At 41.4% G+C, this 23,708-nt stretch overlaps 1 protein-coding gene across 2 annotated transcripts in view; it reads left to right on the forward strand.

Moving 5' to 3' along the window:
* LOC135523206 (receptor activity-modifying protein 3-like) overlaps positions 1-21,473 on the forward strand; it is a 30,986-nt gene extending 9,513 nt beyond the window's left edge. Inside the window, exons 2-5 of one of the 2 annotated variants that reach the window (XM_064949925.1) lie at positions 11,014-11,057; positions 11,205-11,234; positions 11,594-11,756; positions 20,085-21,473. In XM_064949925.1, the coding sequence (XP_064805997.1) occupies positions 11,216-11,234; positions 11,594-11,756; positions 20,085-20,340 (438 nt within the window). In that variant the 5' untranslated portion in view covers positions 11,014-11,057; positions 11,205-11,215 and the 3' untranslated portion in view covers positions 20,341-21,473. The remainder of the gene's footprint in view (positions 1-11,013; positions 11,058-11,204; positions 11,235-11,593; positions 11,757-20,084) is intronic. The other variant, XM_064949924.1, reaches the window with a different exon arrangement.
* Positions 21,474-23,708: the final 2,235 nt, after the last annotated feature.

The following is a 23,708-nucleotide window of genomic DNA, read 5'->3' on the forward strand; positions in this document are numbered from 1 at the left end:
TTAAGAATTATATTTAAAAATGTAATTCTGTTCATTATTTAGGTGACTGAGTTTTAGGTAAATGACTGGTGGCCTTCAAGGGAATTTGGTGTTAAGTCATTACATGTGGTCACATCTGCCCAGTTTCATTTCAGTAAATTTGATTGAGTTGACTTCAAAGATCATGCCCACCATGCTCAGAGGTACATTTTCTATTTGGGCTGGTGCCTGTCTTCCCCCATATGAATTATGTTGTCGAAGGGATTTGTTGTGTCTGAGAAAAATAATCAAAGTGCTTTGATCCAAACCTGATTTAGGTGTAAGATCATCTAAGAAGATGATGATCACATTGCCTGTTGGAGATTTTGTTTTTACTGTTTGTCTTTAATTATTATTATTAATTATTATTATATAATATAAGTTATATAATCTTTTGCAGCAATGGGTTTTGTATCTAATCAGTGGGCAAAACTGGTTGCAATGATGTCTTTATGATGTCTTTTAAGGTCAGGTTATATACTGCTTGTATAAGGATAAAACAACATGTGTATTTACCATGATGTCTTGATCTCACCATGGGAAAAGCATCTTTACCTGGTTGTAACAGAGACCTGTTTGTTCTGATCTAGTTATGTGGCATATAACCCGCAATTTAAAAAAACATCTTAGCATTTCAACGTTCTCTTGACGGGATCTAGCCCTCATTCTCCCAAGTGCAATAACTAAGAGAGGCCTGGTAACATTGCTACACCACTCTGGTAGCGTATTCTTTTTTTTAATACTCTCCCATTAGGGCTCTATACACAATACCGTGGCAATGAAAATGTATTGCTTTTTAAAGTACGTGACTTTAGACATAGAAAAGTACATAAAGGGCAACTCCATCACTTTTCAATCTCATTTTCATTATCTCCAGCACAATACCAGTGTCACAATACTATTGTCACAATACAGGTGTCTACATACAGATGTAGGATCTTAATTTGATCACCTTGCTGCAGGATATCTGTAGTGTATTTGAGTTTTAAAAAAGGCTTCTGAAGTTGTAATTTCCACTTTGAAATTTTTCGACTTCAAAAATGTATCAACCTCATGATAATGATGATAATAATATTGTATGACACTTTAGCAGACACTTTTATCCAAAGTATTCAGCTTAGTAAGGCAACAGAAAGCTAAGTACATAACATAAATAAAATGTATTGCAATATTGGGCAAAATATCAGAATTGGGCTGCCTGTGTAAACGTAGCCACTGTCCACACGCAAGCTTTACATATGACCCTTATCAGATTTGCTTGACTACACTGATATAGCCTCTAAAATATCCACACACACACAAAAAAACACTTCAGGATGGAGAACCACATGAGAAAAAAATTGGAACTTGCTTACATATTCTGGAAAAATCAGATATGCCAAACGCAAGCTAGTGCCATTTGTTGTTTTTTTCTCATCAGATCCCCCCTCATTCTCAGTAATGATTGATATATAGATTGCAAGAGATTCCAATCCTGATCCACAAAGGGTGCATTTACACAAGCAGCCCAATTCAGACTTTTTGCCACTAACTGGTATTTTGACCGATTAGATCAGATCTTTTGACAATAATTCGTCAAAAGATCAGAATTGGGCTGCCTGTGTAAAGCAATATAGAGTTTCTCTATCTATCCCAACATGGCCAGCACTAGATGACTGCCTTTTTAACCTTTAGAGTACAGCCTTAGCAGGAGGCGGTTTGTACTTTAAGAAGTGACAGACAACCTTCAAATAGATAGTAGAAGAACCTTGGGGAACCTTGGCCAGTTGTTAGTATCACACTTACATCCTCCAATTGTCGCTGTGACAAGTGGAACATCCTTATTTCTGCCCTTGTGGTGAGAGTCAATTTATAAAATCACAGTTAATGACAGATATTTGGACAATAGCAATGTTGAGATCAGACTACTTCAGTTTTTCCTGCAGTAATGGCTTCTATGCTTTGGATGAAGGCTTTGAGGGCCGCAATGTCAATATTATCAACCAAAATAAATCGCTAGACGTACCCTTTAATTATTATATACCCGGACCATCTGTATTCTAATATGATATCTGTTTAAATAAACAAAAACAAAAAAGTTGAACAAGGCTGCATGATACATACATGACTGCTTCCATGCACATCGGCATCTTGTATATTCTGCAAGGGAAAGGGAGAGGACAGGCTTGTCTGTATAATTGTATAAAGGCTCCCGTTTGAAATGGACTTCAATGAGCTCATTCTACTGACCTCGTGTATTCATTGTAGAACCAGAAGACTGGTTTGAATGTGAAGGATTGTTAAAGAGAGAAGATTATAACCATGATAGTAGATGTGGGTGCATAGTATCATGGTCTATCTTAAGAAAATAGGTCTACAGTATATCTCTCTCTCTCTCTCTCTCTCTCTCGCTATGACATCTCCCCATGTATCCCAGTAGACAATTTGTATTCATTGATCTTTAGATTTGTTGTTCAGCCGCAGAGCTTGAGCAAAAACAAATGCACAATTCTCCAGCTCAACTTCAGAGTAATAGAAAAGCGATAGGTCAACATTAGCAGTGATGTCGTTAAGCACCAACAGAAGCATACAGTGAGTTGAGATGGAGCCAAAGAGCCTTCCTCTCTGCAGACAAACAGCCATACAGCCAAGGGAAGGGGCAGCAGTGGTGTTGTCCTTTTTGTTTTTTAAACAGCCGGAGCTGTACTTGGCAGGGTGAGTAAGTGTCCTCGACTCAGTAGATGGCAGAGTACAGACTGGTACTTTTCTGATTACATTCGGGGTCTGGCCCTGTGTTAACCTCAAGCAGCCTCAAGGAAATGGCTGGGAGATTAGAACTATCACATTTGAGAAATTAGCACTTTTAATTAAGCCTAGTCATGGTCTCTGAGAAACGTCTCCAATTTAACGTTTCTCGGCTTTTAACAAGGAAGCTAATCAAGAAGGATGGAGACAAACATACCATGATGACGTCATGTCATGTCACAACCCCTCCTCCATCTGTAATGTGCCCATTACTGTTTTTCTAGATGTATAGTGTATTAGTAGTAACAGGGCAGGCAAATATTATGAGGTATTTCTAATGGGAACCCTTCTGGTTTGTCAGTCAACGGGAATGTGCTAGAATCTACAGTATCTGTTCTTTCCTTGCCTCCCATTTTCCGAACACAGACCCATTCAATCATATTACTTCACATAAAGATGATTGGAAGCTCAAACAGTTAGCCTGCCTAAGCCCCACTACAGTACATACTCAATTTTTGCAGTAGCAACATTTTTCACCCCACTTCATCACACTCGTACACTCAGCTTTAAGTGGATATCTGTGTAAAGTATATGAATATGTATATGCCAGACAAGTTTGCAATTCAGGGACATGGCAATGCGACATTCTCTACCTTCAAGGTCTTAAGGTCTTAAGTGTTTCAACCACAGGACTATATTAGGCACATGGACAGGTGAGGTGCGGGGAGGTGTTGACAAGACTTCGGAGTCTCAACAATGTCCCCATGAAGATGAAACCTAATGGGAAGTGTTATGCTTGATGGCCCTGCACTTGGCATAATGCTGTATTCTATTTGTATTATCTGAACCTGGCATGTTTTAGGTCTTGGAGGTGTGGCTTCTATGGCTTCTCTTAGACTGCTGGTACTGTAAATGGATTATGTGATTGCTAGGAAGAAACTAATTACGATACTGTTTCTACAATTTGAAAACAGCCTCTTCTTTTATAGCCATATATTTTTTTTGTTTTTCCTGCCCTTGAATAATGTTTATTTTCTTTCGAGACAGGATGCAAATGAATTTCTCAGCTTTCTGATATCCTTGTAGTGTGGAAGAGAGACAGACAAGGCTTGCTAGCTGGAGGCTTATAAAAGCTGCATTTCTCCATTAATTCATGGATTCATTTGGCACTGTGACTGCTGTGGAAATGTAAACCATGAATATCAAGAGACGCCTATTATTTAGTGTGAGACTTCAGCTTTCTAGTTGCTGCTTCTCATAAACCATGTCATCCTATTGCTAAGTGAGAGGATACAAGGTTACAGTAAAGATGAAGGCAGCCAAAGTAGCAAAATGGTTATGCCACATTTGGAAAACACTAGACGTAAGGACCTTATATATCACCCTTTATGTAGTATGACTTGTCCTAATGTGAAACATCTATTTAATGGTCATGAAGTGCTTATGAATGCTCTATAAATACTTTATAACTTGTTGGTTTAAAGTGGCACCATAAGACTGTTTTTCTACTTTCCACAAGAACAGCCGTCAACGATTCAGTGTGGCAGTGTAGGTTTATCAGAGAGACTTCCTTTTCATGGTGTGTACTCAGAGCTACCTCGTACTGGATCGACTGTTGGATTGTATTTTGGTCCTGGCGTATCTTTGCAAAACCATCACTGAAGTGTGACACAGGAGAGAAAGAGTGAAATAGCACATCAATTCGAAAGGGTCTCGCTTTCCCAAACTTTAGGGATACAGTGGTTTCCATGACATTGAGTGTCATTCGTGTTTCCCTTCCAGACATTTCAGGTGAGGTGCAAAGGCCCCCAAAGAAATTTCCAGACCAATTGGAAACCAAATCTGTCAATTGAAACTCTTTCAGGTAGGGGGAAAGAGAGCCGTGAGCCACCTATACAATGGTGGGGGGGAGCACTGTGTAAGGGATGCACTGTGTAAGGGATGCGCTGTGTAAGGGATGCGCTGTGTAAGGGATGCACTGTGTAAGGGATGCACTGTGTAAGGGATGCGCTGTGTAAGGGATGCACTGTGTAAGGGATGCACTGTGTAAGGGATGCACTGTGTAAGGGATGCGCTGTGTAAGGGATGCGCTGTGTAAGGGATGCGCTGTGTAAGGGATGCGCTGTGTAAGGGATGCGCTGTGTAAGGGATGCGCTGTGTAAGGGATGCGCTGTGTAAGGGATGCGCTGTGTAAGGGATGCGCTGTGTAAGGGATGCGCTGTGTAAGGGATGCTATGTGTAAGGGATGCGCTGTGTAAGGGATGCGCTGTGTAAGGGATGCGCTGTGTAAGGGATGCGCTGTGTAAGGGATGTAAGGGATGCGCTGTGTAGGGATGCGCTGTGTAAGGGATGCTGTGTAAGGGACTGTGTAAGGGATGCGCTGTGTAAGGGATGCACTGTGTAAGGGATGCGCTGTGTAAGGGATGCACTGTGTAAGGGATGCGTGTGTAAGGGATGCCGAGTGCCCTTTTGTCTTTAGATGCCAACCTGGTTTCATGGGCAATTTGTATTATTCTGTACGTAAATCTATACACTCCATTAGTATGTTACGTTACGTTAGGCTGCATTATGAATGGAATAGTGGTCGTACAATATCATACGAATTAGAGGACATATAGTATCAAATAAAATTTCAAATCAAATGTTATTTGTGACAAACTTCATAAACTGACAGTTAAATGCTTACTTACAGGTCCTTTCCAACAATGCAGAAAGAAAGAAAATAGAGAAATAATAGAAAAGTAATAACATGTAATGATAATAAAGTAGTAATAAATAACTAATAAATGCACAATGAGTAATGATAACTTGTCTATATACACGGTGTACCGGTACCGAGTTGATGTGCAAAGGGTACAAGGTAATTGAGTTACTGTAGATTTGTACATACTGTATGCAGTGCCTTCAGAAAGTATTCACACCCCTTGACTTCTTCCACATTTTGTTGTGTTACAGCTTGAATTTAAAATGGATCCAATTTAGATTTTTTTTTATCACGGGCCTGCACACAATATCCCATAATGTCAAAGTGGAATTATGATTTTGAAATGTTTGCAAATGAATTAAACATTTATAGCTGAAATGTCTTGTGAATAAGTATTCAACCCCTTTGTTATGGCAAGCCTAAATAAGTTCAGGAGTAAAGATTTGCTTAACAAGTCACATTAATAATAGTGTTTAGTATGATTTTTGAATGACTCCCTCATCTCTGTAACCCACACATACAATTATCTGTAAGGTCCCTCAATCAAGCCCTGAATTTCTAACAGATTCAACCACAAAGACCATGGAGGTTTTCCAATGCCTTGCACCTATTGGTAGATGGGTAAAAATATAAAAAAGCATACATTGAATATCCCTTTGAGCATGGTGAAGGTATTACCTACACTTTGAATGGTGTATCAATACACCCAGCCACTACAAAGATACAGGCGTCCTTTCTAACTCAGTTGTCAGAGAAGAAGGAAACCACTCAGTGATTTCACCACAAGGTCAATGGTGACTTTAAAACAGTTACAGAGTTTAATGGCTGTGATAGGAGAAAACTGAGGATGGATCCACAACATTGCAGATACTCCAATACTAACCTAATTGACAGAGTGAAAAGAAGGAAACCTGTACAGAATAAAATATTTAAAAAACATGCATCTGGTTTGCAGTAAGGCATTAAAGCAATACTGCAACAAAATGTGGCAAAGCAATTCCCTTTTTGTTCTGAATACAAAGTGTTATGTTTGGGGCAAATACAAAGTGTTATGTTTGGGGCAAATTCAATACAACACATTGCTGACTATCACTCTCCATATTTTCAAGCACACTGGTAGCTGCATCATGTTATGGGTCTGCTTATAATTGTTAAGGACTGGGGAGTTTTTCAGCATAAAAATGAAACTAACTGGAGCTAAGCACAGGCAAAATCCTAGAGGAAAAAGGGTTCAGCTTTCCACCAGACACTGGGAGATTAATTCACCTTTCAGAAGGATAATAACCTAAAACACAAGGCTAAATCTACACTGGTGTTGCTTACCAAGAAGACAGTGAATATTCCTGAGTGGCCAAGTTACAGTTTTAACTTAAATCTACTTGAAAATATATGGCAAGACCTGAAAATGTTTTTCTAGCAATGCTCAACAACCAATTTGACAGATCTTGAAGAATTTTGAAAAGTATAATGGGCAAATGTTGCACAATCCAGGTGTGGAAAGCTCCTAGACTTACCGAGAAAGACCCAATACTGTAATCACTGCCAAAGGTGCTTCTACAAATTACTGACTCAGGGTTGTGAATACTTATATTTCTGAACTTCATTTTCAATAAATGTGCAACATTTTCTTTAAACATGTTTTCACCTTATCATTATGAGGTATTGTGCATAGATGGGTGAGAAAAAAACTCTATTTAATCCATTTTGAATTCAGGCTGTAACAACAAAATGTGGAATAAGTCAAGGGGTATGAATACTTTATAAAGGCACTCTAACTAGGTATAATAAACAGTAGCAGCAGCGTATGTAATGAGTGCAAAAATGGTCAATGCAGATTGCTAAATAGTTAGTCGGGGTAGCTATTTAACTGTCTTATGGCTTGGGGGTAGAAGCTGTTCAGGGTCCTGTTGGTTCCAGACTTGGTCCATTGTTACAACTTGCCGTGCGGTAGCAGAGAGAAAAGTATATGATACGCCTTACTTGGTTGTACAATAGCATACGAATTGAATTGGATGAACTAATTTTTCATACGTTTTGGAGGCCTTCTTGGCGGACGTATATTAGTAGTGCACGTATTTATCTCAGACCAGGTTGACTCTTGCAGGTGAATTAAGGGGATAATTTACGGTGGCGGTTAGGGAAACTAACGACAAATGTTAGAAGATCTAAACTACAAATGGTTAGATGACTTTATGTAGCAGGTTAGGTGAATTGGGTAATGTTTAGAATAATGGTTCGGGAAGGTCAGCTAAAATGCTACAGTTGTCCCCGACGCGACACGAAAATGCAGCCTTTGGATTTCTAGATTGTTGCGGATTAGACCATGATACGTCTTGGAGGTGCTCAGAAATACCGAAAGTATATTTAGCATGGCGTTGATGCCAGGCTGGGAATGCAAATTGTATTAAAGGTTTTTGGCAGGGGGAAGGGGAAGGGAGGGGGGGTAACATTGAAGGTTTGGCATTAAAAACAAATGTGACGCAACCCTGTATTCGCGTCATGCCCTGCTACTGTTTGAAGTTATCAGGCTTAGCAATCACAGACCTCTATGCTTTGAACACATATCCTGCAGGAAGAAATTGCTAAATTTAACTTGGCTGCTCAACAACAGTTATCCCCTGGTTGAGACTGAACTGAACAGGATGGGTTTTGTAATCACATATGAAGGAAAAATCAAACTGTGTGTTCACTCAAAATACTTCGACTGTTTCTTATTAAGGACAGTTGTGGTTAAGATTCAATATAGAACAATGACAAAGTCTACGAAGATATCTGCTTTAATGTGCTTAGCAGCTCTGGTACAACATAGATATTCTAAGTGAACCTGCAGTGAGGTTTACCATTATCTGTGATTGTTTGAATTGGGGCTTAAGACTGGAAAAAAACAAGGACAAACACTTTACTGCCTGGTATCATGAAGGTACTGTAATTATAATAGGGAGATAATGGTGGGAGAGTGAGACATGGAAAGACGGAGGTGAAAATTAAACAAATGAGTCGAGAGTGTGAGTGTGTTTACGTGTGTATTCTCTAGTAGGTCCTTCAGTGGTGCTTCAGTTTTGGACAGCTGTCCCACTTAACAGGATTGCTACACAGGCTTATTGAAGCAAACAAGCAGCTGGGTCAGGGCGGAGGATGGAAGATTGATTATGTGTGTCCCACACTTGGCAGTGCCAGCACCAGCGCCAAACAACAGACACTGCATGGAGTCGGACTGGAGGTTTCACGCTGCGCCATATCGACTTGCCTCCCTCTCTGTCTCTCTGTGCTGTGCTAGAAAGCAGCATTTCTCAAACCTCTCCTCAGGGATTCCCGCCACATGTATTTGATCTATTCCCAGAGCTAGTGTAGAGGATGGCTAAGGGAAACGCTATGGTCTTCCTGAGTCCTACAAGTACCATCTCCCCACAACCAGAAGGTGCTTCTGGAGTATGTTGTCTGATGGTGCAGAGGGTTGTGGATTTCCACTTTGTCACCTAATTAAACTTGTCAGATAATCATCAAGCCCTTGTCTAGTTAAATCATGTGTGCTAGTTCAGAGTTACAACAGAATTGTGAAACATCTGGGGCTCCCCAAGGAGAGGTTTGAGAAACACTGCACTAAAAGCTCAGAGAAAAGTTCCACCTCCTATCCTATCCTGTCCTATCCTGTCCAATGGTGCCCTGCTGCGTTTGTTTGTTCCTTGTTCTATGTTTAAACTCGTCCGTTTTTGTTGCTTTGCTTTTAGTAGTTTAATAATTTTTTATGTTGCATCGGATTACCAATTAGGCTACGGTGGAGCGACATGAAGTGCGTACAGAGGATTATTCTCCTACTTGGATTCCCTTTGCTGGTACCTGAAACAGGATGCAAATCTATGAGAATATCGGCGGCACCACACATCCGCAACAGCAGAAACTCTTACAATGTAATAACTCACATTGGGGAGAACAGATCAAAGGGACATACCTGCAGAGATCGTGAGACAAAACAACCTGGGTGAACGACTACTAAGTAGGAAAAGGAAGAGGGGCAGGAAAGGCCAAGTGCAGCAGAGGTTGAGAAGGAACAAAACAAAGATTCCGTTTCCAACTATCCTGCTCTCCAATGTCCAATCGCTTAAGGGAGAAATTGACGAATTGTGGGCAAACTCACAGTATCTACACTGCTCAAAAAAATAAAGGGAACACTTAAACAACACAATGTAACAGGCCAGTACATCAGGAGACGTGGAGGAGTCCGTAGGAGGGCAACAACCCAGCAGCAGGACCGCTACCTCCGCCTTTGTGCAAGGAGGAGCAGGAGGAGCACTGCTAAAGCCCTGCAAAATGACATCCAGCAGGCCACAAATGTGCATGTGTCTGCTCAAACGGTCAGAAACAGACTCCATGAGGGTGGTATGAGGGCCCGACGTCCACAGGTGGGCCCAGGTTGTGCTTACAGCCCAACCCCGTGCAGGACGTTTGGCATTTTCCAGGGAACACCAAGATTGGCAAATTCGCCACTGGCGCCCTGTGCTCTTCACAGATGAAAGCAGGTTCACACTGAGCACATGTGACAGACGTGACAGAGTCTGGAGACGCCGTGGAGAACGTTCTGCTGCCTGCAACATCCTCCAGCATGACCGGTTTGGCAGTGGGTCAGTCATGGTGTGGGGTGGCATTTCTTTGGGGGGCCGCACAGCCCTCCATGTGCTCATCAGAGGTAGCCTGACTGCCATTAGGTAACGAGATGAGATCCTCAGACCCCTTGTGAGACCATATGCTGGTGTGGTTGACCCTGGGTTCCTCCTAATAATGCAAGTCAATGCTAGACCTCATGTGGCTGGAGTGTGTCAGCAGTTCCTGCAAGAGGAAGGCATTGATGTTATGGACTTGCCCGCCCGTTCCCCAGACCTGAATTCAATTGAGCACATCTGGGACATCATGTCTCGCTCCATCCACCAATGCCACATTGCACCACAGACTGTCCAGGAGTTGGCGGATGCTTTAGTCCAGGTCTGGGAGGAGATCCCTCAGGAGACCATCCGCCACCTCATCAGGAGCATGCCCAGGCGTTGTAGGGAGATCATACAGGCACGCGGAGGCCACACACACTACTGAGCCTCATTTTGACTTGTTTTAAGGACATTACATCAAAGTTGGATCAGCCTGTAGTGTGGTTTTCCACTTTAATTTTGAGTGTGACTCCAAATCCCGGCCTCCATGGGTTGATAAATTTGATTTCCATTGATCATTTTTGTGTGATTTTGTTGTCAGCACATTCAACTATGTAAAGAAAAAGTATTTAATAAGAATATTTCATTCATTCAGATCTAGGATGTGTTATTTTTGTGTTCCCTTTAAGTTCTAAATATCTTTGCCAGCACGGTTTGGTTCAGGTCAACACGATAATGTGAAAAGAGTACTAGCTATTGACCTCTCCTCAGCTTCAACATTATAATAACCCAGCAGCAACAACATCTGACAGCTTGGCATTTGTACCAGAAACCTCCTTTAATGACTGTTATTCTAAGCATCATTTAGTCAGCCATGCTCAAACCACTGTTACATGAACTGAGGATTCATTTATTTTTTGTTGTTGCCAGGATGTGTTTGGAATTGTACATTTAATGGCCACCTGGTCAAAATGGTAAGTTTTATGTTAAAAGTTCCACAGGTTTCAGTTGTCTTTTGTCAACAGCATTTAATGATGGTTCTAAATGTAATCAAGCTTCACTGAGACTTGTCATGACTAGTAACTCTGTTTCATGTTTCTGTGTGATTTTGTCTTTGACAGTGAACTCTTGGATGACAAGAGGATCATCAGGTAAGGAAGTTTAGCTTACATCTCCTTCTGAAGACATGAAACACTGTACAGCATGGCTTACAAATGCTCTACTTTTTACAATTACATTTTTAAACTTGTGCCAATAATAATAGGCAAAATTGGTCAATGTAAATTCCTTACTTCTGACTTACCCTGTGCCAGAAGTTATAGCCACTATTTGTAATAACAATAGATTCAGTTACAGTATGTTCATTAGGCTCCCATTAAGAAACACCCCATTTTCAGTTGTAGTACTTTTTCCTGTTGCTTTCCCTAATGAAGAGAGCCCTATTGCTACTGTGGAACATTAAAGGTGGTGTTTTTGTTCTTCTAATTTTGACCTTTTTTATGTCTTGCAGCCACAGAGAATATCAATGTTGAGTCTATACCACGAAGGCCTAGTGTGGCTCTGTGCAACGAGACCCAGCTACTGTGGGAGATGGAAGTGTGTGGGGAGGAATTCAAGCGAAAGATGGACCACGTGGATCCCCAGAACTGGTGCAACTTAACACATTTCATCAGGTAAAAGCCCAATGCACTGCCCCAGTTCTTAAGGGCACTCAGTATAACTGTTATATTAATCCATGTCAGAATGCAAAGGTAGGATTACTTCCGGCAAGCAAAACCTGTGTAATCCCACTACACCAGTTGGTAAACTTTTAGCTTTTGTATGCAGTCTAAGATTTGGAACTTGAAGCCAAAATAAAACACATTTCCATTAAAATGATGAAATGCACTAATATTGTTGTACAACATTTTGGGGAAGTTCAGAACATAAATTGCTAAAAGTATTTTTTTAAATAGAACAATCTAGACACAGTAGGAGGAATCAAGGAATACTGTATTGCAGTGTAGGTAGTCTAGTAAAAAATTAAATAAAACGTGCCAATATTCTGAACACACTATCTGGCTGTTTGTGTGTGAACAGGCGATTGGAATCCAGATGCCTGTTGGCACAGTAGATCCAGGGGGCCATTTGCCTGGCTGGACCTGCTCAGTGTTAATTCCCCCCTGGCCAATGAGCGGCACCTGCACCTGCTGGCTGACCCAGCATGGTTCTCTAACACCCTTCAACCGTTCACACACGCAAACACACATACACAGGCAAATCAACACTAGAAAAATGTCCCTCTGTAAATGTCAGTGTTGTGTGAATAATTGTGCTGGGGATTCAGAAGCCTGACATGGATTTTTCCCCTATTTGATTCGATTAAGCCTCAATAGAATTCAGCATGAATAACAGAATGTAATAGGGATGAAACGGACATTTCTAAGAACCCTTCCCTCTTTCCCCTAGTGTCAGCAAAGCCTGCTCCATTCCTAGAATGAATGTGTTTATGGACATTGTTCTTTAGCCCATCAAAACATTGCGAGTAGCTTTGTGGGCATCTCACACATGGTTTCTGGGGAAATTCACTTTCTCTATTACTTCTCCATGAGGAGTCCCGATCGGGAGATCAACATTCCATGTTGTCGCCAGACAAGACATTTACAAATATTGGATCTAAGGAAAACATACATGTAAACCCCATCTTCCACAGACAGGGTTTCGACAGAAGTTGAACCATAAGGCCTTTTGTAATAAACAGCCATTGAAAGTTCCAATCTGTTTATTTCAACAGGGCACAAGCTTTATTTGATGCTAAGTTTACACTGTGCTATATCTGTGAAGAATACAACATGATACACTTGAAACTTTAGATAAGGAATTCTAGGAAGTATACACGAATATTGTACCTAGTACAATACCTCTTATAATATTGTCCAGTAGCTTTATATTGTCAAGACATTTCTCTCTCCGCGAGACAACCTGGTATGTATGGTAATGGCTGTCTCGCGGAGCATTTGAGAATGATGTTTACGGTATTTGTTAATGTGTTATTCATGAGATATGTATTCTCATGGACATCTCCAGGGAGCCTGTGGCACTCTGATGAAAGAGAGCGAGAGAGACACAGACATTGAAAAAGGGAGAAAGTGAATGACCTTTATGTAAACCAACACACTATCAAGTTAGGGGTTAAGGTTAGGTTTAGGGGTTAGCTAACATGCTAGCTAAGGAGGTAAAGGGTTAAGGTTAGGGTTAGCTAACATGCTAAGTAGCTAAAAAGTAGGAAGTAGTTGCAAAGTTGCTAATTAGCTAAAATGCTAAAGTCATCAGTGATAAGATTTGAACATGCAATCTTTGTGTTGCTAGATGTTATATGCCCATCCATCCTCGTCCACCAACCTCCCTCATATCATTTCTGTCTTAAGTAACCTACTGTCTTTATCTGTGATTAAAATGAACTGAAAACAAAAAATATTTTTTTTGTGTGTGCCTTTCATGAATTTCCAATAAGATATGTGTCTATTTCACAATAATCTGTGATTCTGGATTGATGTAAACAGTGGTCCCCGTTTATGTTCCGTGCAGTAGTGGTGCGTGGGTAAAACATAAAAGAGACATATTGCAAATATCACAATACATAGGTTGTATCATTTGCTCTATAACCTGTTAATTAATATGCCAACCTTGATATGTAGGCCTAAGGCTGAGACAATAAGAAGACACAGTGGTAGAATAACTTAAACCTCACCTTTGTTTCATTACAAAACCGGAGAGCAAACTGTCGGTGAAGTCCACAAAGCATATTGCATATAACAGTTGCATGACCTACAGCCTTGTCAAGCAAGTTAATGTTTCCGACATTGTCGGACTACTAGACAACTATTGATTTAGCACCACGGAGAGTTACCTCAAGTCTCAAAGAAAACAGGAGCTGCCTCCACTATTCCAGCACCATCTCAACATCACCTATGCTCAGTCTAATACGGTGAAAACTAATATATATATATATATATTAAAAAATAAAATATTATCCAATCAACGTAAGCTAAATATGATGTGGCTGTCCATGGTTCTCATTTCTGTGAGTGTGTGAGCGTGCGTGTGCATTCATGCAAGTAGAAAAAACACATTGACTTACGCTACTTGTAGAGAAATCCAATGCCATCCTCTCATGTTGACGAAACAGTTTATGACTGTCATACAGTACACACTTTTATTTTTTGTTGTCCTAGGCTACCTGGCTAAAATGCTTGCTTGCTAGCCTAACTTGCTTTCATGGGCAAAAATAAGTGAGCTAGTTAGCGTTAGCCTTCTACATCTAGCTACATTTGAACTTCCAGTGGTGCAATGTATGAATTCATGGTTGGATCAGAATCACCGTTAATCATTGGCCAGTACTGAGAATTAAGTAAAACCACAAGTCCAAATCCCTATCTCCATCCTTGGGTAATTTAGGAAAGGGCCCATTTTAGCTAGCTAGTCACCGGAGGACAACAACACGAGAGGCAATAATTTCAGTTGTTTCTGTCAATGACTTTTGGCTCTCGATGTGATTGAAGCCAGTTGAGCTCAATGCTCATTGGCTATTATTTTATACTTTTTTTTAATCAAGTGAGGCCAAATTCTCACTGGTTTCCATTGCATTCAATGCTACAGGTGGCAACAATGTTATACTCTTTTTGACCAGACAGCATCAGATATATGGCCTACACATACAGAGACAGAGGGGCGCTGTTTCGCTCGCTCGGATGCTTTCTCCGGTGAGATACATTCAGCATCTTGCAAATTGAAGGGAAAGTTTGGCATCCCTTGGCATCCATGACTAAACGCCAGTGCTTCCGCGCTGAGAGAAACAAAGCATGTGGCCATGTCAGTGAGGTGTCGGTACATGTTAAAGTGAACGCTCTCTAAAATGTATGGCCAGCTATATTGATTCAAATGAGCAAATCTGAACCACGGGTACACATTCAAGCAAATGGGACAGCTGAGCATGTCACGGCTTTCGTTGTGGGAAGGAGGAGCGGACCAAAATGCAGCGTGGTTGTTATTAATTTTATTTTAATAAAGAACTATACACGATTAAACTAACAAAATAACAAACGTGCGCGAAAACAGCCCTATCTGGTGCAAAACACAGAGACAGGAACAGTCACCCACAAACACACAGTGAAACCCAGGCTACCTAAATATGGTTCCCAATCAGAGACAATGACTAACACCTGCCTCTGATTGAGAACCATATCAGGCCAGACATAGAAATAGACAAACAAGACATCCAACATAGAATGCCCACTCAGATCACACCATGACCAACCAAAACATAGAAACATACAAAATAAACTATGGTCAGGGTGTGACAGAGCAGGCCAGGACCAACTGCAGAACACCCACAGAGACTGAATGCCATTGCCAGGTACGGTGCCATCCCCTCCTAATGAATATTAACACAGGGACATTATCATCAGCAGGCCTGGTCTGTCTTCCAACTAACAGATGCTCCAAGGTAATCAGTGCACGTTAGAGTGGCCTTAAATGGCATTCTGGCTGCCATTTGCAAACACAATGAGAATTTACTGTCTGTGTGATTTAGTAAAACATTTAATGAAGTCAGTACAGAACCAGTCAGAGAGGACAGATGGGGAGAGGAGTTGGAAATAAATTAAATGTATCACTTGAAGAGAACCGTCCCCCCCCCCCCCAGGTTGATCTCCTGGGAGAAAACATTGGCCTAAACAACCATAATCCAAAACAATCTTGCAATAATCCATCTAAAATGTGAGTGATAAAGTCTCTCCTCCATCAAGTATCCCTCTCTAGACATGTAGTTTAATAAAAAAAAGAAGGGCAAATGCAGACATTTAATTAAGGGCAAATGCAGACTATGATAAATCTTTCAGCAGCACAGATTCTTCTGACAACCTGATTGTGTAGAGTCAATCAGACAATTATGTTTGGTTCTGTATTTGACAAGCTGGACTCAACACTTCAAAACAGGGTGTCATTTGAAACAAACACTTTATCAAGGCTTTCTACAGAAGAACATGCATAAAGACGTCATCGCTTTCTGAAGCATCTTTCTAGACCTTATAAAGAGGATATTATATGGCTTCAGCAAAGAATATCTTCACTTGCATGTGTTTGTACACATGCATATGCACACACTCTCATTCGAATAAACACATACAAGAACACACACATACATGTAATAGTGCCAGACATACACACAAACATATCAAGTAGACATTGCTGTTATGATTTCAGTTGTCCATGATGTCCTTTGTTTTAAATGTATTATTATACATATTTTTTAATTGTATTGTTTTTGCTGTTTTCTTCTGTCTTTTCCTTGTTTCTCTTTAGTTCATTCTCTTGGTTGTTGGTGCATTGGGGGGTTCTTGGGGGTGGGGAATGGAATTAATTGTATTTTTTATTTTATTTTCTTCGGGGGGAGACTGTGGGAGGGATCTCAAATGGTTGAGGGGCAGCTATTGGGGAACTGTGGGGGGATCTTGGAGTGTTCTGGTTTCACAAGATTGTGATCATGAAAAAGGAAACTATGATATATATTTTATATCACTATCATGCACACGCACCCTCAAACATAAGGATGGCTCTGTTGCGGAAACTGATACATGTTTGATAGTGTCTTGATGCTGTATTGTTTGTCCTTCATGTTCTAATACATTAATGTTACCCCTTCCTTGTGTTTTTTGTAATAAATTATTTTAAAAATTATTTTTAAAATAATATTTTCACTTTCCAATATTTTTTACTTACCCTGTATCAGGGATCAAGGTAAGACCCAGATGCAGACTGTCGAAGTAACAATGTTTATTATGGCAACGGGGCAGGCAACAACAGGTCAAGGCAGGCTACAACAGGTCAAGGCAGGCAACAACAGGTCAAGGCAGGCAACAACAGGTCAAGGCAGGCAACAACAGGTCAAGGCAGGCTACAACAGGTCAAGGCAGGCAACAACAGGTCAAGGCAGGCAACAACAGTCAAGGCAGGCAGGGGTCGACAATCCAGAGTAAATGGGCAAAGATACAGGATGGCAGGCAGGGTCAGGTCAGGCAGAGGTCGGTAATTCAACAGGACGGCAGGCGCGCTCAGATTCGGGCAGAGTAGTCAGGCAGGCGGCCTCAGAGACAGGACAGGCAAGGGTCAAAACCAGGGGGGCGAGAAATGCGAGATTGGGAAAAAGCGGGAGCTGAGAAAAACGCTGGTTGACTTGACAAACAAGATGAACTGGCAACGGACAAATAGAGAACACAGGTATAAATACACAGGGGATAAATGGGGAAGATGGGCGACACCTGGAGGGGGGTGGAGACAATCATAAGGACAGGTGAAACAGATCACGGTGTGACACCCTGAAAGTCTTCTATGTGGCCAGGGGAGACTGTGCTCCATGGTTCAGATGCATTTCAAAAGCCACTGCTAATTTAAAAACTGACCCAAAAGGCTTTAAGGTCATTTTTTCAAGAATATTTGTCCAGGCAATGTTTGGCAGTGAATTTGACATGTAATGTTGTCATTGAGTTCTGGCACTGCGAGTAGAAGCATGGAACTTGTTTGCTTTCCTTACAGGAGAAATACATCTGAATCTGAATAACAGTCTCCTCAGCTCTTCTCTTACACCAAATGTAAAGGGCTGCTGGAAATACTGTTATAGATCACTTTATATAATCAGAACCTTTTTAGTTTCTGAACAGAACATAGTTAACTAAACTACAGTATAGCCTATCTTCGAAATATAACTGCGCTGTGCTTCTCTGATCATGCACTTCCTAGCTTATAGTCTATAGGCTATGGATCATTTGATTGAGACCACACTAAATAGCCTATAGCCACACTTGATATTACGCACTCAGCTGAGAATTAGAGATGGGGGCGGCATCAGGAACACATTGATATATAGCTAAATAAGCAACAAATTCTGAGAAATATAGAAATGTAATAAATTACAAATCGCATGACCCTCCCTTGGAATAGACTGAAATTGCAAAAGCATGAGACTTCCTCATTTTCCTCCAGGTAAACCATCCTGTACATTTCGATCCATTCCTTAATGAGTTGCCTCTTGAATGCTCCTTGTGGATGGAAAAACTACATTCTTTCAAAATGCGACCCTTGTTAAGCTCCCGAGTGGCGCAGCAGTCTAAGGCACTGAATCTCAGTGCTAGAGGTTTCACTACAGACCCTGGTTCAATTCCAGGCTGTATCACTACCAGCCGTGATTGGGAGTACCATAGGGCAGCGGACAATTTGCCCAGCGTCATCCGGGTTAGAGTTTGGCCGGGGTAGGCTGTCATTGTAAATAAGAATTTCTTCTTAACCGACTTGTCTACTTAAATAAAGGTAAGATAAATACAAATAAAATTGTTACGAAAGAGTAAATATCAGCTTTTATAAGAATTCATTGGTCTTTCTAATGATAGGTAAGATTTTGCCGGTTTTAAATGATAAAAGACAACACAGCACACAGCCTCAAATTCTTGGTAAACATAAATCCTAATTTGACATATTCCATCACTTTTCAGTCAGTGGTCAATGTGTTTTACCATAGTTTTTTTTACAATAATATCCAAGCCAAAAAGCTATTCCAGAGTTACCATACAACCAATCCATTGACTTTACAGCAGCCTCCCTTATCTCGGCAATCAGGTAGCTTATGTCCATATGGAGACACAATTTATACGCTTGATCGAGGCTCATTCGATTTGCAGCACTTAGGTGGAGGTCGTCTGAAAGCAATGACGGGGATTGGCTGACGTCAAACCACATCGCTAGTGTGAAAGGCATTGGAGGGGAAACTGAAGATAAATATAGAACTAACCACTTGTCTTGACTAGTTTCATCGAACAGGGGCTGATATGATCTGTTTTGCTAGGTGAGCATCATGGCTGGGACCCCATGTCACCTAGATGTCTATTATCTCGGCTCGAATCACCCATTTAACTCCTAAACCTGTACTATACCAAGCCTTGAAAGTGCAGCTCATTTGTGTCATGTTTATGTTCGAATGGGTTGCTTTTAGTGCACTTTGTAAGACACACAGAAATTGACCCTAATGAGGCAGCCTGGGTACAACTAGTAGCTAATGAAGTAAACAATGAGGAGGACACACATCTGGCCACAGGGTCTGTGTCATTCGTTTCCTAGGCATATGGCTACTCCATAATTTTCCACAGTGAAATAAACACATTTGTCCCATTTAAAAACAAACAAAGTTACAAGGGCTTTATAACATATTCTTAAAGGCTTCATAAGCACTACAAAGATTCTTCACAAATCATCTATTGGCTTGTGTCATACTCGATAACGGAGGACATACTTATGGGTATATGAAGCAGTGGACTATGTCTCATGTATCTAAGTAGTGCTTATGAAGGCTTTATGAATGCTCTATATGTTGTTTATTTAAAGTGGGACCAGCCTATTTGTCTGTTGACCAGATTGGTCTCACGTGATCGTTACATCACGAACCAGTCTCCGATAGAGTATTATGAAACAAGATGCAGGACTTTAGCGTCTATCTATAGAGAGAACTTTTTTTGCAGAGTAAGAATTTGAGGGATAAACCCTCCCTATTTCTCAGTTGAAACACATCCTACCTAAGTAGCTGAGCATATCGTAACAGCTATACTGCTAAATAGACCCCTTAACTCTTCTTATCCCCTGAAATGGAGAATACATTTTGAGATACAGAGAACATGATTTGCAGTCTAATCCATGGCCCCAGATTCCCCCTCACCCTGCCTTCTGATTGGCTAATCACTTTGTGTTCCTCTGCCCTATGATCGACTAAACAGTTTGTGTTCCTTAGCCCTTTGGTCCAGGGATTGGCCAACCACCCTCCTGGAGAGCTACTGGGAGGGCAAGCTTTTGTTCCAGCCCTGCCTTAACACACCTGAATCTACTGATCAGCTGCTCATAGGCTGTTAGAGCAAGGCTGGAACAAAAGCCTGTATTCCCATTTTGTTTTAACACTTTGTGTTCCTCTGCTCTCTCTGTAGTGAGTACCACCTTTTCTCGTTGTGCACGGAGACCAACGCCGAGCGCATCAACTGCTACTGGCCCAACCCACTGGTGGAGAGCTACATCATCCGGATCCACAAGCACTTCTTCTCCAACTGCACCCTGGAGAGGGTGATCCTGGTGGACCCGCCAGACGACACACTCACCATCCTCATCCTCATCCCTGTCTTCCTCACCCTGGCCATGATCGCGCTGGTGGTGTGGTGCAGCAAGCGCAGCGACATCCTGGCTTAGGATCTTGGTTGGTTTGGTTCCCATGTGACTGTCCAGCATGTCCAGAGACCCATAAACGTCTTTATTGAACCCTAGATGAGGAATTGGGTTAGGGAACCTACAGAGGGAACTTTTGTTTGTTCATTGTGTCATTTCAGGATTATGGTGGATTGAAGGGATTAAAAAGAAGCCACCGCCTTTGAAGGAGATGCATCCAAATTCAATTTTCCGAGCTCGGGACTGTCCAAGGCCTTTTGATAGATATACTGTACCCAAGGACCCAAGACACATACGAGACATTTAGGATTGTTGATCCTTTGTATGAAATGTTACTGAGGCCCAGGGACTGCTTCAATATGATAATTTATAAGACATGGTTAAACTTTTAAATATATTCTCATGAAGATGTCTTCTCAATAGGACAATATGGACAAGCTGAGACCTAAATATGTACAGTACTTTCCTGTACCAGTGCCGTCTACTGTATAGAAACTACATTTTGGTCCCGTATTGCCGCCATGTTTTCTGTACAGTACTGTTTCTTCCTCACCTGTTGTGTTGTCACTATCGGGTCAAGCTGAACAGATGGATAAAAAAAATAAAAAAATAATAAAAGGGATTTTACCCTATCCCTGATTTAATTTTCCCCAAAACTTAACCACATCCCAAACCCAAAGCTTAAATTCAGACAACAAAAAAAGTATATTTTCATGTTCATACATGTTTGTGATATACGGAAATTGAGTGTGAACTTGGCCATTGAGTGTGAACAAGCCCTCTGTGTACCTTATAATAGAGCAGTTGTTCTCTTGCAGTGTTTGTGGGGCGCCGGCGAGCACACACTGAATCTACCTTCATTATTTCCCGTGTCTGGGTTGTCGTGGCAATACCGCAGAAGTTATCACTGATTGCACTGCTTATTTGGTGTAACATCAGCAGGAATTCTGCTCACGCTAACTTGTATTTAATTCTGCTGTTTAATCATTCCGGGGAGGTAGGAACGTAAATCACTGTCAAGATTAGGATCTCATTTTGAGAATTTCATTTTGCCAGAAGTAAACTTTTGGTATTGAGGAGCTATTGGATTATTTACTGTACTGCTATTTAATGTTTTAATTAAATGACTTAGAATAGGTCCCTGCTTTGGTTATTAATCAACATGTTCACGGTGAAATGTTCTGCCTCTTTCTTTCCAAACAATTCCTACTTCTACAAATTGCATTCATCTTTGAGATGTAGTACATGTCTTTACCGGGTCGAAGCAAAACTCCTATGCAACTCTGAAAATGTATTAGAAAGGTTTCTAGCGGTCATAAAAATAATATTGTTTTGACATTTCAAGTGTAAACACGATCAATTACGCTTAAAACTACACTATACAATGCCGTCAAAGTATTTAGACACCTTGACTTTTTCCACATTTTGTTTTTTCACCCTCAATCTACACACAATCCCCATAATGACAAAGCAAAAACCGGTTTAGATTATTTCCCCCCCCAAAAAACATTACATTTACATACGTATTCAGACCCTTAGTACTTTGCTGAAGCACCTTTGGCAGCAATTACAGCGTCGGGTGATGCAGTTCCTTAGACTGCTGTGCCACTTGGGAGCCCAAAGCTATTTTCAGGTCTCCCCAGAGACATTAGATTGGGTTCAAGTCCAGGCTCTGGCTTTGCCACTCAAGGACATTCAGAAACTTGTCGCTAAGCCACTCCTGCATTGTCTTGGCTGTGTGTTTAGGGTCGTTGTCCTGTTGGAAGGTGAACATTCACCCCAGTCTGAGGTCCTGAGAGCTCTGAGCTGGTTTTCATGAAGGATCTCTGTACTTTGCTCTGTTCATCTTTGCCTCAATCCTGAATAGTCTCCCAGGCCCTGCTGCTGAAAAACATCCCCACAGCATGATGCTGCCACCACCATGCTTCACCGTTGGGATGATGCCAGGTTTCCTCCACATGTGACATTTGCCATTCAGGCCAAAGAGTCCAATCTTGGTTTCATCAGGCCAGAGAACCCTGTTTCTCATGGTCGGTGAGTCCTTAGGTGCCATCTGGCAAATTCCAAGCGGGCTGTCATGTGCCTTTTACTGAGGAGTGGCTTTTGTCCAGCAACTACCATAAAGGCCAGATTTGTGGCGTGCTGCAGAGATTGTTGTCCTTCTGGAAGGTTCTCCCATCTCCACCGAGGAACTCTAGAGCTCTGTCAGAGTGACCATCAGGTTCTTGGTCACCTCCCTGACCAAGGCCCTTCTCCCCCTATTGCTCAGTTTAGGAAGAGTCTTGGTGATTCCAAATTTCTTCCATTTAAGAATGATGGAGGCCACTGTGTTCTTGGGGACCTTCAATCCTGCAGAAATGGTTTGATGCCCTTCTCCAGATCTGTACCTCAACACAATCCTGTCTCCTGAACTCTACAAACAATTCCTTTGACCTCATTACTTGGTTTTTTCTCTGGTATCAACTGTGGGATCTTACAGGTGTGTGCCTTTCAAAATCATGTCCAATCAATTGAATTTACCACAGGTGGACTCCAATCAAGTTTTAGAAACTCAATGATGATCAATGGAAACAGGATGCACCTGAGCTCCATTTCAAGTCTCATAGCAAAAGGTATACTTTTTTATTTTTACTTAATTCACAAAACGTAAAATAAAAAAACACTTTTGCTTTGTCATTATGAGTTAGTGTGTAGATGGCTGAGGAACTTTTATTATTTAATCCATCATAAGATGCCACCTTTCCAACAAGTCAGTTCATCAAATTCATGCCCTGTTAGAGCCAGTAAGTGCCGTAAGTGCTGTTGTGAAGTGAAAACGCCTAGGAGCAACAACGGCTCAGCTTTGAAGTGGCAGGCCACACAAGCTCACAGAACGAGAACGCAGAGTGCTGAAGCACGTAAAAATCATCTCTCCTCGGTTGCAACACTCAATACCCAGTTCCAAACCATCACTGGAAGCAACGTCAGTACAATAACTGTTTGTCGGGAGCTTCATGAAATGGGCTGCCATGGCCGAGTAGTCGCACATAAGCGTAAGATCACCATGTGCAATGCCAAGCATTGGCTTGAGTGGTGTAAAGCTCGCCGCCATTGGACTCTGGAGCAGTGGAAACATGTTCTCTGGAGTGATGAATCACGCTTCACCATCTGGCAGTCCGACAGACAAATCTGGGTTTGGCGGATGCCAGGAGAACGCTACCTGCCCCAATGCATAGTGCCAATCGTAAAGATTGGAGGAGGAATAATGCCCCTTAGGCCCCTTAGTTCCAGTGAAGGGAAATCTTAACGCTACAGCGTACAATGACATTCTAGACCACTGGTTCCTGTCACGAACCGGCTCGAAGCCCGTAACAAAAGGGAGACAATGTGGAGATAAAGAATAACAAAATATA

Source organism: Oncorhynchus masou, chromosome 30, assembly GCF_036934945.1.
Source record: "Oncorhynchus masou masou isolate Uvic2021 chromosome 30, UVic_Omas_1.1, whole genome shotgun sequence".
Classification (NCBI taxonomy): domain Eukaryota; kingdom Metazoa; phylum Chordata; class Actinopteri; order Salmoniformes; family Salmonidae; genus Oncorhynchus; species Oncorhynchus masou.